This window comes from Dermochelys coriacea, chromosome 19, assembly GCF_009764565.3.
Source record: "Dermochelys coriacea isolate rDerCor1 chromosome 19, rDerCor1.pri.v4, whole genome shotgun sequence".
NCBI lineage: Eukaryota > Metazoa > Chordata > Testudines > Dermochelyidae > Dermochelys > Dermochelys coriacea.
Window position 1 is genome coordinate 15,967,698 of NC_050086.2, and position 16,302 is coordinate 15,983,999.

The window sequence follows — 16,302 nt, forward strand, 5'->3', positions numbered from 1 at the left end:
CCGCTGCTGGTAATGACTTATCTTAAGTGATCACTCTCGTTACAGTGTGTATGATAAACCCATTGTTTCATGTTCTCTGTGTGTGTGTATATCAATCTCCCCTCTGTTTTTTCCACCAAATGCATCCGATGAAGTGAGCTGTAGCTCATGAAAGCTTATGCTCTAATAAATTTGTTAGTCTCTAAGGTGCCACAAGTACTCCTTTTCTATTTGGGGACAATATATACCTTCAAGTCAGCGGCACTGCGATGGGTTCCTGCATGGCCCCACAGGATGCCAACATTTTTATGGCTGACTTAGAACAACGCTTCCTCAGCTCTTGTCCCCTAATGCCCCTACTCGTGCTACATTGATGACATCTTCATCATCTGGACCCATGGAAAAGAAGCCCTTGAGGAATTCCACCATGATTTCAACAATTTCCATCCCACCATCAACCTCGGCCTAGGCCAATCCACATAAGTGGTCCATTTCCTGGACACTACTGTGCTAATAAGTGATGGTCACATAAACACCACCCTATACAGGAAACCTACTGACTGTTATACTTACCTACATGCCTCCAGCTTCCATCCAGGACACCCCACACGATCCATTGTCTACAGCCAAGCTCTACAATATAATCGCATTTGCTCCAACCCCTCAGACAGAGACAAACACCTTCAAGATCTCTATCAAGTGTTCTTACAACTACAATACCCACCTGCTGAAGTGAAAAAACAGATTGACAGAGCTAGAAGAGTATCCAGAAGTCACCTACTACAGGACAGGCCCAACAAAGAAAATAACAGAACGCCACTAGCCATCACCTTCAGCCCCCAACTAAAACCTTTCCAGCGCATCATCAAACCTATCCTGAAAAATGATCCCTCATTCTCACAGAATTTGGGAGACAGACCAATCCTTGCTTACAGACAACTCCCCAATCTGAAGCAAATACTCACCAGCAACCACACACCACACAACAGAACCACTAACCCAGGAACCTATCCTTGCAACAAAGCCTGATGCCATCTCTGTCCCCATATTTATTTAAGTGACACCATCATAGGACCTAATCACATTAGCCATGCCATCCGGGGTTCGTTCACCTGCACATCGACCAATGTGATATGTGCCAGCAATGCCCCTCTGCCATGTACATTGGCCAAACCGGACAGTCTCTACGCAAAAGAATAAATGGACACAAATCTGACATCAGGAATCGTAACATTCAAAAACTGGTAGGAGAACACTTCAACCTCTCTGGTCACTCAGTAACAGATTTAAAGGTGGCAATTTTGCAACAGAAAAGCTTCAAAAAAACAGACTCCAACGAGAAACTGCTGAGCTTGAATTAATATGCAAACTAATACCATTAACTTGGGTTTGAATAGAGACTGCGAGTGGCTGGGTCATTACACACATTGAATCTATTTCCCCATGTTAAGTATACTCACACCTTCTTGTCAACTGTCTAAGTGGGCCATCTTGATTATCACTATAAAAGTTTTTTTTTTTTTTCTCCTGCTAATAGACGCTCATCTTAATTAGCCTCTTACTCCACCTTTTCTGGGTGTGTGTGTGTGTGTGTGTGTGTGTTTTCATTCTATGCATCGGATGAAGGGGCTGTAGCCCACGAAAGCTTATGCTCAAATGAATTTGTTAGTCTCTAAGGTTCCACAAGTACTCCTGTTCTTTTTGTTGCCTTGTTAAGTAGATCAGCAAGCTGAGACTGCAGCTGCCAGGAAGCTCCCTCCATCCTGAGCCCTGTCGTGTGTGTCCCCTGCTCTTTGGACGACTGGGTGAGAAGAGGGGAGGGGGACACCCTGACATTAGCACCTCTCTTTTTCCCCCCCCTTCCCTCCCCTTCCCCACAGCAAACAGGAGGCTCAGGGAGCAGCTCCAAGGCAGAGGGCAGGAGCAGCGCATGGCAGTGGTGGGAGGGACAGCTAAACTGCCCGCAATCGACAGCCTGCTGGGCGGCTGCTGCACAGGGAACTTAGGGGAGTGGGGAGCTGCTAGGGGGGCTGCTGGTCCACCCTGGTTCCAAGACCCCACCAGCTAGCTGCAAGTGGCTGCTCTTTCTGAAACCAGTGGACAAAGCAGGCGGCTGCCAAACGACGTTATAAGGGAGCATTGCACAACTTTAAACGAGCATGTTCCCTAATTGATCAGCAACAAAACAACGTTAACGGGACGACTTTAAGTGAGGAGTTACTGTATGCAGCTGGGATTATTATTTTTTCCAGTGTGCATTACTTTACACTTACCAATGTAGAATTTCATCTGCCATTTTGTTGCACAATTACCCAGGTTTGTGAGATCCCTCTCTAAATCTTCAGTCAGCTTTGGACTTAACTATCTTGAACAATTTTGTATCTGAAAATTTTACCACTTCACCGTTTACTCCATTTTCCATATAATTAACCAATATGTTGAACAACACAAGTCCCAGTACAGATCTTTGGGGAACCCAGCTGTTTGCCTCTCTCCCTTGTGAAAAGAGACCACTTCTTCCTGCCTTTTGTTTCCTATCTTGTAACCAGTTACTGATCCATGAAAGGATCTTCCTTGTTATTCCATGACTACTTAGTTTCTGTAAGAGTCTTTGATGAGGGACCTTGTTGAAGGCTATCTAAAAATCCAAGTACACTGTATAGACTAGATCATCCTTATCCATGTGCTTATTGACCCCCTCAGGTAACTTTAATAGATTGGTGAGGCATGACTCAAAAGTCATGTTGACTCTTCCCTGACAAATCACGTTTATCTGTGCGTCTGATAATTCTGTTCTTTAGTTTTTATCAGTTTGCCCAGTACTGAAGTTAGGCTTATTGGCCTGTAATTGCCAGGATCGCCTCTGGAGTTGGTTTAAAAAAATCAAAGTTACATTAGCTACCTTCTAGTAATTTGGTACAAGAGGCTTGTTTCAGCAAATGGCTACATACCACAGTTAGTAGGTCTGCAATTTCGTGTTTGAGTTCCTTCAGAACTCTTGGGTGAATACCATCCGGTCCTGGTGACTTTATTACTGTTTTTAATTTATCAATTTGTTCCAAAGCCGCCTCTATTAACACCTCTACTTCAGATTTGACACCTATAAAGGATAGCTCTGATGTGGGTATATTTCCTTCCCCCCCCCCCCAATATCCTCTGCCGTGAAGAGAATTGATTTGCATCTTGGATGACCTGACGCTATCAAGATGTTCCTACTGCATGCAATGGTACCTGAATCTCTTCCACCGTACAATTGAGCTGGAATATTGGAATTGTGTAGATATACTTTTTCTTCTCAAAAAAGCCCTGGAGAACTTAATCGTGGCAATTCAAGTGGGGCTCTATCTAACCAGTTCTTTAAACCTCTGAAATGTAATAGAGAATGAGTTCATTCCTGCAGGGTTTTGGACTAGCCTATGGAATTCTACAGTAGTGGTTATAATTAAATTCTATAGGATGGTTCCAAAGATGTGGTGATGGTGGTTTACTATTCAGTTCTTTAGGACTTTTGTTTAGGAGTTGTGCTCTAAGTGTAGGACATTGACCTTTCATCAGAGGTCACCAAGAGGTCATCCTGTTTAGATTGCTGACATTCAAATGCCATCTTGGATTCAGGTATACTTATTTACGGAGGAAAACAGGGAATCTGTACTTTTACATTGCTGTCTTGGATCGCAGAAGGTGGTCAGTCTGATAATTTTAAACTGTATTAATCCTTTTAGCTAAGGAATTCTTTAGTTGAGAACGAGACCTACAGCCTGGAGGCATCAGTAGTCTGAGGGTCTACTTACCCACTCTATCTGAGAGAACTGTTGAAAGCAAAGAAAGTGCACAGCAGTGTTAGTCATGTCTACCCAAAAGGCAGACTGTTATCAACTAGTATTAGATGGGATTCTCTCACACACACAGCCCCCTAGGCACCCTGACTGCCCGTGGACTTTGCAGAACTAAAGCTAATGAAATATTAATGAGAAGAATGCATGGAGGGCCAGCTAACTTCTAAGTGATGATTCACGCTGATCAGCACAAATGCCAGTTTTTGTTCAGGAAACGGTAGTCTGTACCAGACTGTGTATTCACATAGAACCCAACTAACTTTGTCACATTGTTGATGTAACTTCTCAGTAGTCCAATGGCTAGGGCCCTAGCCTAAGACCTGGGTTCGAGTCTCTGCTCTGCAACAGACTTCTTGTGTGACTTTGAGCAAGTCACTTAGCCTCTCTGTCCATCAGTTTCCCCTCATATGTTACTACACTAAAGATTGTGAGGTTCTCTGTTTATTATGGTAATGGGGGCCAGATAAATACCTTAGATTATGTAAAAGTTCTATGAAAGCTGCCTCAAGTTTTGTTACTGAAACAAACTCTTAACTTTTTGGGTCACAGGAGAACAAAAAACTCTCCCATGGGCATAGTGCATACCTAGTCTCGGCTGGGCATGTGTAGGAGGAAAATATTCTGAGCAAAAATTTCCCTTCTGATTTCCCCCCCCATCCCCTGTCCATAAGAGGTCTGCTATTCCCAGGAATAAGACTAAAATCTCCTTCAGTTTATTTAATTCCACTTAAGCATCTAATTTTCTGCTCAAATGCTGTGTTTTCTGTAGCCAAGCTACATCTTTCTTCACATAAAAGGTCGTAAACTGGACACTGTGCTTCAAAAGTTGTCTAACTGTGCTGTCACTTTATAAACATTAATCTCCTTGGATTCACATAATCCCAAACAAAGCTAGTTTTGAGAGGTGACTTTCAAAAAGAACTGGAACAATATTTCAGAAGTATTTTTCCAGTCTGTTCCTTCATGTATAGCTTGTCTCAGAAAAATTCAATTAGAATTGGAAAAGGTGCAGAGAAGGGCAAGTAAAATGATGAGGGGAATGGAACAGCTTTCGCATGAGGAGAGATTAAAAAAACTGGGACTGTTCATCTTAGAAAAGAGATGATTAAAGGGGAAAAAAGGGGTATGAGAAATCTATACAATTATGAATGGTGTGGAGAAAATGAAGTATTATTTACCCCTTCATGTAACACATGAAGTAGGGGTCACCCAATGAAATTAATAGGCAGCAGGCTTAAAACAAACATAAGGAAGTGCTACTTCACACACTGCACAGACAACCTTTAGAACATGTGGTGTCTCTGAGCACCTTTAAATCTGGAATGTGTTTACAAGAAAAATAAGTCTTTTCTATCTTCCAGTCCTGCAAACTCAGCTGAGAATCAGGAGTCAGCTAATGCCTTGGCTCATGTATCATCACCATCAATAAAGATTCTGGAGACCAAATTCTGCCCTAATTTACATCTGAGCAGCCCTATGGCCTCCAGAGGGGTTTCACTTATTTAGCTGAGAGCTGAATTTGATCTTATAGTTGCAGCTAAATTATTTCTGTTGCCACTTATATGAGCCAGAACAACATCCAGCTGTGTGGGATGATACAAGGTTAATAAGAACATAATCTTCAGAGTTATGAGTAAAGAAGGCAGAGACACTTGAATAGGGTGTTGGGTGCAGTATAAGAACCTAAATGCAATTCAAAGATGCTATTTTTACATAGCTGCTTCTCCGCAATGGAACCACATCTTAACTATGGAAGAGACTATTGTCTCTCCATAACTTGCTAGAGAGAGAGAGAGAGAGGGCACCATTGAAAGTAGTTGTAATTATAGGAGACAGTGATACTGTTTTCTTCACTCTCTCCTATAAGTTCTGTAGAATGAAAAAAAATTCCTTTGATTTCCAGTCAGAATGAAGCCCACTACAGCCTCCAGTATTGTAACCTGTATTTTGCCACCATTTGCGTCTTTCCCGCATGCCCAAAATATTTAAATCCTGTTGTGGGTCAAATAAACTATATAAATTAACAGGCCCCGTAGTGTGGATTACTAAAAATACAGGCTGGTTGGTTGTCATGCCAAACAATGCTAATATCACAACTTTACAGGGGAAAAAAAGGCAAAAGTCACTTGTTTTGGAGCACACAGCCCTCTAGCTAGGTATTTGTGGTCCCATCACTGTCCTATGTGAATTCTTATATAGTATTTCAAAGCACTTACTTTAAACCATTTACAAACCATGTCATTCCCATATTCAACTTTGTTGGCTTTACATCGAACCACATTTGTGTGGTGTTAATAATCTGGGAAGAGGCTGTAGGATCTTTTCTTCTAAGGGAAGAAATATCTCTTGCAATGTGAGGCAGCCTTCCTCTCGAGCTAGGAAACTTTCACTCCCTAGAAGCCCCTTGAAGGTCTGTGGGTCCTCACATGCTAACCCTTCCCCTCACTCTGCCTCATTCTCCTCTCTCTAGTTTTTCTTTTGTCTCTGTGCTGCATCTTTCAGTTTTTGTTACATATGAACTGATCAGCAATTAGCATCATATCAGCCTGCCCTCCTGTTGAGGGTTACACTCCAGCTTTATTTATCTAAATAATGACACACTTTGTCCTAACTGCAACTTTTCAGTGTCCTTATGTTTGCAAATACGAAGTGAGCTCTTTGGGCAGAGCCCATGTGAAATTTGGTCCCTTTACAGGTTTTTTTTTTTTTTAATCTTTTGGAAGGGAAGGGGAGCAGATCTAAGGGAAGCACTGCCATACCTCAGCTGCAATAATATAGGTGGTTAAACTGAGGTGCAGAGAGGTGAAATCATGTTTGGTGTGAGAGCCTGGACTGTAACTCTGAAGTTCTTGCATCCTAGCCCCCTGTTGTCCCCACTAGACGTGCTGTGTTAGGTTCTTAGGTTGGTTACATTGGATCCAGAGCAGATCCATAAAAGGGTAGAGTTTTATTCTGGATTTTCACAGGTGTCACTCGTATCGGAATCTGGGCTACCACTTTTTTCTAGTTATGTGCTTCATTTCCTTATGCTGAGTCAGGTTTTTTAACTTTGCCCTCTAATTAAGCTGTGGAGATGTTCCCCCTCACTGGCTGCTGGCTTGGAAGGAATCATTCTGTTTGTGGTGTCATGAATTATGTAACTATACCAGTTGGCTTGACTGTTTATTTCTATTTCCTCACCAAGTGACTGCACAGCACTAACAGCTGTGACAGGGCAGGCGTGATTTACAGCAAGGCTGTTCCAGCAAAACTCCCCATGAGCCCCGGGATGGGCTCGAGGTTACTGGAGAACATCTTCCCTAAGATAATAAGCAGTGCTGTCAGTTTCGGTGACACTTGACTTCCCCCTTTACACTCCCTTCTAGGGAGGAATGTAAATCATTCTTTATATGACAGAAACAATGAAAAGGTTATGGTTAGGGCTCCCGTTACTTTGCTGGCTCGTCTCCCTCTGTCCTTCCGCTCCTTGAAGCATGTTCACAGCCAGACCTTGAGCCTTGTTAACAGTCTTTCAATCGATTGAACTAAAAAAAGTAAAATAAGTCTTTTTGTCAGATGTACTGAGATCCCTTGTTCATCTCTTCTCGTGACAAGCAAGCATGAATAGCTCAGGACTTCTCCAGCCAGCAGGCCTGTGCCCAGGTGATTCGCATTATGGACGCTGTGCAAGGTCTTTCCTTCACTTGGAGGAGGGAAGTGGACTCTGCCCCCACTGCTTTGTGATTGTTTTCATGAGCAACAAGGGCTGGCTTCATCCCCACAACCCCCCATATTTCCTTTTATGCCAGCCCTGTCATGCTTTAACCACTGGACAGTAACTTGTTTTTTAACCCCGTTGTTGATTTAATACTTGTTAATAGAGCATACATGCTCAGAAGTGTTTGTGTTCTCTGTGCACTGCTTACACTGTCAGTTAATAGAGCATTACAGTGGCTGGATGACTTCAGTCTAAATGAGATGCACATAGCAAGGGGTGACAACGAACAAAGGGAGGGTGGGGGAGAAGAGAGTTGGGGCAGAGACAAGTTACAGTTGGGAAAAATCCTGATACAGTACACTCATTGTTAGTGTATATATTGTTAGTGTCCGGGGGAGGGAAGGTCAGAAGACCCTCTCAGAAGCAGGCACAGTGAAGAGTGAGCTCATGCTTACTAGTGCAACAGTCCCACAGCAAATAAATGACATTCAAATATCTGACTATGGCACAGTGTAAACCTTATATTGGCTGCATTTCCTGTTATCTGGGAGTGATGGAGTTTGTAGTTGATCTTTGAAGTTGTTCTTAACCCTTTTCAGTTGGCACAAATATTTTTTCCAGGCAATGGTTTAATTTCACAAGCCTGGTTTGTATGCTTGGCACCCCTTCTGCCCGGGAAACCTCCATTCCTCTCCCCACCCCCTTTTCAACCTTGAACTATATGAAAACCGTAAAACAGCCCCTAGTGCACGATAATCCATTCCTGAGAGTTTTGTGGATAAGAGTACCGAACTCTGACTTGGGTTCTATTCCCAGCCCTGCCATTGGCATGCTGGATGACCTACGGCAAGTCACTTCCTCTCTGCCTCAGTTTCCCCATCTGTAAACAATGGTTATAAAATGATGCTAACCTCATTTTGTAAAGTGCATTGAGATCTGCTGATGGAAAACCATGTAGAAGAGCTAGGAATTATTATTAAAGGTCAGCATTGTCTATTGTGAGCACAAAGCTGTGAGCCAAATTGATAGAGCCCTGTGCAGATACAAATTTATACCCATGGATGCAAATCTGTATCCATGGAACCCCAGGGCTCTCCCAGGAACTGCAGCAGTGAAAGAGGAAGAATGTGGGGCTGTCTCTCCCAGGGGCTCCCTCTCCTGTGGCATAGCTGTAGTTTCCCTGGCCCTGCCCTGGTCCCTTCCATGCAACTGTCCGCATCTATGGGGGCGTGTGCGCCACTAGAACATAAATTGACGGTGAACCTGGTGCCCGCCCCAATGGGCAGGACTGGGGCCGGTACAGCCACACCAGAGGAGCTGCTGGCATGGGGCATTGGCTACTGGAAAAGGCGGCCCCACGCTCTGCTCCTTTCACTGCTGCGGTTCCTAGGAGAGCCCTGCAGTTCCACAGATACCAATTTATATCCACGGATATCCACATCTGAGAGTATAAATTTGTATCCATGCAGGGCTCTACAAATTGATGTTGGTAAAGCATATCAGGATTGCGAAGTATTATTAAAGCCAGTTAGTGGTGCTGGTTGGCCTAGAATGTGGGATGTGGTCCCACATTGTGCTCTAGCCTCACAAGAGCAAATGGACTGGATAGGTAGCATCACATTCTTAAGGAAAAACTGGTCATCTGGGTGTTTCATTAACCACTTCCTAGAATACACAGGTGCAATGTCGCGCTTAATTGGAAATTTTGTTTAAAAATGCTCTAATTCTGTAGAAGTGTTAGGTACGCAAAAGCAGGCTGATTGAACTGGGGAAAGCTCAACACTCCAAGACATCTGGGCATTTGCTCACACTGCCCCAAAAGGGGGTCAAGACAGATGGCCCCTTCTGAACTTACAATTTCCTGTTTAATCTCACCCACTGGTAGCAATACCTTTCAGAGCTATTGTAAGAAAGACAGAGTATAAAGAAAACCTTTGTTAAGCAACTGCTTAACTCATTACCCCATCACGTTTCTTAGCCCTGGTCTGGGGGGTAATTGATTTAAGTTACACAACTTCAGCTACATGAAATGCGTAGCTGAAGCCGACGTAATTAGATCGACTTACCGTGGTGTCTTCGCCGCGGTGAATCGACTGCTGCCGCTCCCCCGTCAACTCTGCCTGCGCCTCTTGCAGCGCTGGAGTACAGGAGTCGAGGAGAGAGCGCTCAGGGAAAGATTTATCGCTTCTAAACTAGACATGATAAATCGACCGGCCCCCGCGGGATCGATCGCTGCTTGCCGATCTGGTGGGTAGTGTAGACATACCCTTAGAGTTCTTTTAATTTCAATTGCTTAACTAAACAAAAATGATTTCAAAGTAGATTTATAGAATTTATTAAATATCCTTAATTAACACTAGCAACTAATCGTATAGGATAGAAGGCAAAAATTGTATTGGACTGTGATTTGGTTGCATAAATTAGAACATTGGTTGATGTAAATATTTAGGTTTTCAAAATCAAAGTACACAGAATAGAGAATAGCACTTGTACTCAATTACTGGCTTGGAAAGCGACTTTGTTTAGATTTTTGACTCAGTCCCTCATCCTCACTTGCCAGTTAGTTATGGATTTTGATGTTGCCAACACAACAGAAAAAACAAAAACCAAGGCTAGATCACAAGACAATTTGGTCAATTATTTACATTCCAGTTCATCAAGGTTTCCTTCCTGATACGTAGTAGTCAGCTCTTGTTGCCCACTTTCCAGTGAATGATTCTCGGGATCAGATAAACACTCCTAACTACCTAAAATAAACTCCTACGTTATGACAGACTGAATAGACTGAGAGCAGTACAAAAAATTTGAACGCTTGGTCTCACTTTATATCTATATACACCTAGAACTTGAAAAGCAGTATGAAACCATTAACTAGGGTAAACGCATGTACAGTTCTATAGTTAACGGTACATGTAGTTAACAGTAACATCTTCAGTTTTAAAGCTGCTTTACCACAATCTTAATTGGAACCTGTTCCAAAATAAAGATATACACACTAACTCTGTCAGTCTATAGAGCACATACACAAGCATGTATGCTTCCTCACTCATTAGGTACTTTGTTTCAAGAGGTGGTCATTGAGTGATTTGGGTAGTCACCCAAGAGAAAGTCTGTATTACTTGGCCACCAGCCTTTAGCTCAGTTATTATTCACAGCAGGAGTTAATGCTGCAAACATAGGTGGAGTGAAGGACAGACAGGATTATAGTCTCTTTCCGATGAACTAGCAGGCAACCTGAATTGCTGGAAAATAGGACACAGTTAAAGGTGCCTATCCAAAGTATGTACTTTAATTGGAGTCACTAGGAGGACTCCCAGGTGGCCGGCCTAGGACCTCAGTCTTCTTTCTAGGCATCTTTGGCTTTTGGGCAGCAATGTGTTGTGGAAAACAGGCTGTTTTATCCTATCCCATGTGGCCCAACCTGGTTCCTTTTCTTGGAGGTGCTGATGTGGACCATTCAGATGGTGACTCCTATTCTTTGATGCTTTTTAAACTTGTTCTAACAGTCCATTCATTATACAATATAAAGTGACTTCAAGAACTGTTCTCCAGCAGGCTGGAACAGCTGTATAAACCTTCCATTTTTGTTCTCCTTGTTTTAACAACAATAGCAGGACCGTAGTATGTCTGGCTGAGCTGAGTCATGTGTTATTAAACAAAGTAAAATTTCTGATTTATTCCCTGCTGTGATCAAGTGTCCTTATAAACGCACTATTTGGCTTCAGTTGCTTTTATTTACTGCTTATTTCAGCCGAGGTATCTTTTGCTGATGTTAGGGCATAGGCATGCTTGATTGTCAATATTAGCCTTACTTCTTCACCTTATGACTAAATTAAATCAATATGAATGCACTCCCTTGCCCTCCCTAACAGGATTCCCCATGAGATAAACCTGTCATTAAAGTTTCTTCATCCAATTAAGCATAAGAATTGCCTTACTGGATCATACCAGCTGTCTGCTCAGTTCAGTATCCTCTGTCTGATTGCTTCAGGGGAAGAAATCCTGCTCTGCCAGTTATGGGGTAACCTGGACTTAGTAGCCAGTGATTGTTTTATGTCTCAAAACATGAGAGTTTAGATCCTTTTCCTAGCTCTCTTTAAGAATATTAATTATAGCAACACTGGCTATTCTTGTTCTCCATGTCAATGTCCAATCCTTTTTTGAATCCTGCCAAGTTCTCGGCTTTAGAGGTCTGGCTGTAAAAATGGGAGGGTAGGTTATCCTAAGTTGCTTCATGCCTAATAAAGTGTGTGTTGGATGGGTCCACTGAAATGAGGTTTTGCTTTGAGTAGCTATGAGTGACAGTTAGGATTGCACCTTTGGTGAGGTTGTGTGTTTGTCCTTGCCTTTCATAGAAAGGCATTGTGGCTCTGTAGCATACTTAAGTGGCCGCCATCATCAGTAGAAAGGTAGGAAACATATACTGTGGATGACTTTTATAAGCAAACTCCTAGCAGATTAATTGGCAAGAATTGAGAAGATCGTCAAAATTGGATGCAGGAGCTGGAGGCAGGTGAAACAGGAGGAAATATTAAGAGCTAGAACAGCACAGCAGTAAGTCACATTCAGGAGGTTATCGTCACAGCCATAAAAGCAAGAGACTATTTCTTTTCAAATGATGCTTCCATTCGGCATACACTAATGGGGCACCAGTCTGTATCAGCTCCATTGATGCTTGCTCCTAACTATGCCCCTTTGTACCACCTTCAGCAATTCTGATCGATGCCCCTCTTTCTATTTTTGTACCTTTCATATTCCTCTAGGCTCCGTGTACCCTCACTCACCAGTGCTCTAATCCAGGAGTTCTCAATCCTTTTCTTTCCGTCCATCCCCTGTGCGGCCCCCCCCCCATGCTGTAAAAACTCTATGGCCCACCTGTGCCACAGCAACTGTTTTTCTGAATATAAAAGCCAGAGCCGGTGTTAGGGGGTAGCAAGCAGGGCAGTTGCCTGTGGCCCCACACCACAGGGCGTCTGCAAAGCTCAGTTGCTCAGATGCTGGGGCTCCAGTGAGTCTAATGTTGGCCCTGCTTGGCAGACCTCCTGAAACCTGTTCATGGCCCACTGCAGGTCACAGAACCCTTTTTGAGAATTGCTGCTGTAGAGAACGGTCCCCAAGGGTTCCCTGCCAAGCTTAAGGGATTCAGTTACTTTCACGTTTTTGAGTGTGCGGGAGGGGAGATACAGAAACTGGTTTTAGACCGCTAGTTTAGAAACCCACTTTATGAATAAACAAGGGCCTGATCTTGCCAACTACTACCCAAGTGAGCCATCTGTATTTGAATAGTCTCTGACTTCAGAGGGACTAGGCACGTGAGAAGGGATTACTTACACGAGTAACAGTTTGAAGGATTGAGGTTTGTGCTTTATCAAACAGCCCCCACTATGGTAACCCTAGCCCCAGTTCGCTGATATTGTTTGACATGTCAGAATTATTTAACTGCTGCGTAGCTGGACCAGCAGCCCATCATGTTCTTCCAGCACAAGGGGGTATGTTAAGAAATGACTTGACCATTCTCGTTCTGAAAAGCAGCTCGCTGCCTTAACCAGTGAGCAGAGGTGAGCACTTTGCAACCGGTGTGGCTTTGTCTCCTTCTTGCCAACAGGAAAAGAAGAAGAAAAAGAAACACAAGAGCAAGAAGTCATCAGAGTCCGACAATTCAGACAGCTCCGATTTGGACAGTGATGGGGCTCAGCCAGCCAGCAAGAGGGCCAAGCATTCGGAGAAAGCTAGTAAGCCTCAGAAGAAGAAGAAGAAAAAGAAGCACAAGAAAAAGCACAAAGAATGAGAAGGAGAGGAGCTAGAAAGGGGCACTGGTGTTGTCATCTGCCTGCCTGCCTGCTCTAGCCTTCTAGAATAAACTCTCCAGAGAGAGTAGAGTTAAATCACTACACGCTTGTTTCAGGGATGAAGAGCTTCCTTCTTAAAGCAGCATTCAGCCATTGATGTTAAAGATGTTGACTCTGAAATTAATTATCCACTATAAAGTTACACAGGCTGCCATTCTCCTGCTGAGAGGCCAATGGTTCTGCCTGCCAAAATAGATTAATTACACCCATTCATCAGTGACTCTCCCATCCTGTAAAGCTTCACGTTCCTCTGAGTGAGCTGCCAGGGCTGCAGTGAGTTCCTTTGAAACAGCAAGGAGCGTGCAGGACAGCAGCAGCGTATCCAGTGCCTGTCAAAGGGTGACAGCTGTGCCACTCAGGTTTGGTCCCTGCAAAACATCAGAGGGAGCCACTCACACACCCTGTCAGCTGATTGTCTAGTCATGGGCACTGCCTCCCTGCTAATTGTTACAGTTATCACCCCTCTGCAATTCAGTTCTGCTCTATGCACCGTTTTTGTATCCATGCAACTATGTGGCTAGGGGTGTGATTTGTTACAAATAGAGTTATACTGGTACAGCTCCTAGTGTGAACTCAGTTATGTCCTTTATCATAGGTGCTGACTGCATGGGTGCTCTGGGGCTGGAGCAGCCAGGGGAAAAAAATAATAGTGGGTGCTCAGCACGCATCGGCAGTCCCACAGATCAGCTCCTTCCCCTCCCTCCCAGCCGACGTGATCAGCTGTTCAGTGGTGTGCAGGAGGTGCTGGGGTGAGGGGCTGGAACGGGGTGGGAAGAGGCAGTGTGGGGTGAGGGCAGAGCAAGGGTCCAGCACCCCCGGGGAAATCACAAAGTTGGCGCCTCTGGTCCTTATACCTGATACAGCTTATTCCCCTGCCATGCAGGAATGGCTGTACCAATATAAGGCATCTTTATAAGAAAGTACATCCACAGTAGAGGGCTTGTATTGCTTTAACTACACTGGATAATAAAAGCAGAACAACTTTTGTGTGTAGACAACCCCTCAGTCTTGTCCATTCTGCCTGCTAGCAGTGGCAGAGGGTTGGTAACAAATCAGCTAAATTATGTTATGGAGACACTTAAGGTGAACATTAGCTTTGTCAATATTGCTAGCTGTGTAAATTATGAAAAATAAACCTCTGAAATGCTAAATTACATTCTTCTGATGCTGTTTTGATTGACTCTTTTTTTTTTTTTTGTTGTGTCTACACTACAGACTCTGCTGGCATACCTATGTCAGTTGGGGGTGATTTTTGCTTGACAGAGCTGTGCCATAGTTATACCAGCAAAACCTCACTTTTACCGCTGTAGCTTGTGTCCCCTGTGGAGGCCTTACCATACCAGCAAAAGCTCAGCTTTGTCAGTAGAGCTGTGTCTGCAATAGGAGCTCTTTGCTGATCTAGTGTAACACTGTTCCTATACCAGTAAAGTGTTCCTAGTGTAGCTATAGTCATTTGTCTGGGGCAGCAAAACAAAGGCATTGTCTAAACACACAAGTTGCAATGGTTTACAGGTGGCTTATTTCAGAGTAGTGTATTTCAAATCAGTGTAAGATAAACCTCTGTTGACCACCGTTAAACTGAACTAAGGGTTGTCCCCATAGGGGGTTTGCATTAATTTCAAATACCACCTTTCGTTAAAATGCTGCAGCCCCAGACTGGTCAACTGACCTGACAAGGAAAAAAGGTGTTTTTGTACTGTCTTGCTAGTCTGATGTACAGAGCGAGAGCAAGTCTGAAAGTGTCTTGACAACTGAAGAACTAGACAGATTCAAGTCAGAAAATATTATGATCATCTAGTCTAGCCTCCTGCATGACGTAGGCCAGAGAATGACATCCCTGACAACAAGGGTGGTTCCTAATTGAGAAGATAAGTGATTCTTAGTCTCATTTAAAACTCTGATACATCTGTTTAGCTCACTAGGGAGAAAACCTCTCGGGGAAAGCCCTGGGTGCACTGAGGAAATTCACTGCATTGTAAAAGGATATGCCAACTCTAATGTGACTGCACTGAACTGATGCAAAGCAGGGCTTCCAGCAGTACAGCTAAACCAGTAACGTACTGAAGTAAGCTACATGAGTGGAAACCCTGCAAAACCTTTTGTTTGTACAGTGCAGAGTACAATGGGGGCCCTGATCAGGCCCCTAGCCACTACTACAAGATAAATTTTAGTGCATTTGCAGCACCAGTTTGAATTTCCTCAAGGTAGACAAGGCTTAAAAATTCAGCCCTAGATTGAAAGGGCAGGCTATCGAGAGAGCTCGCATTCCACATGTGTTCTTCAGCGAAGTCGGGGAAGATAAAACCTTTCTGCCACTTATAAGGTCTTCAAGCACTGGTGGCGTGGTGTGATATGCTTCACCTGCATTTTCAGTTCAAAATCAGACTTCTCTGAAAAGTCCCAAAGCAGGACTCCTTGGTTATCGAAAACTCATTTCCCAAACCTCAGTGTGACAGATCTAGCTGAGCATCCCTTTCTCCTAATTTTTGATTTCCCATCTTCCCCTCTGCTCATGTGCGCAGTATCATGCTTATGCTACACAGCAGCATTCTCTGCTGAAGTTGTGGTGTAAGGATTTGGTTATGTGGAAAGGGGTGTGTGTGTGTGTGTGTGTGTGTGTGTGTGTGTGTGTGTAAATTATACTCTGAACAACTACTCCCAGTAAAATTGCTGGTGCAAAAAATGTAACAGCCCTGAGAAAACCAGGCTAGATTGTGACCCGTGCTTTCACTGCAGATACTAATCCATTGCAGGGGGACCGCTAACAATGAAGTCTTGAAGTGGGTCCTGTGTGGTTGGAGTGAAGAGACATGTTTGAAGGCTGCGTGATTGTGGGGGCAGGCTGGAATTGCAATTTCAGCTTGCTTTTCTCTGCAGTAATTGTAGTGGAACACTGTCTTTTTAAACCACCATGGCACCCTCTTAGCTGCCTGGTTACAAA

The 16,302-nt window shown here is 43.7% G+C and overlaps 1 protein-coding gene across 5 annotated transcripts in view; it reads left to right on the forward strand.

Moving 5' to 3' along the window:
- The window catches only part of ZCCHC17 (zinc finger CCHC-type containing 17), a 37,865-nt gene extending 23,350 nt beyond the window's left edge, over positions 1–14,515 (forward strand). For 4 of the 5 annotated variants that reach the window (XM_038377509.2, XM_043506204.1, XM_038377504.2 and 1 more), the window contains exon 8: positions 13,118–14,515. In XM_038377509.2, the coding sequence (XP_038233437.1) occupies positions 13,118–13,300 (183 nt within the window). In that variant the 3' untranslated portion in view covers positions 13,301–14,515. Of the gene's footprint in view, positions 1–3,743; positions 3,755–13,117 lie in introns of those variants that run through there. The other variant, XM_043506205.1, reaches the window with a different exon arrangement.
- The last annotated feature ends 1,787 nt before the right edge of the window (positions 14,516–16,302 follow it).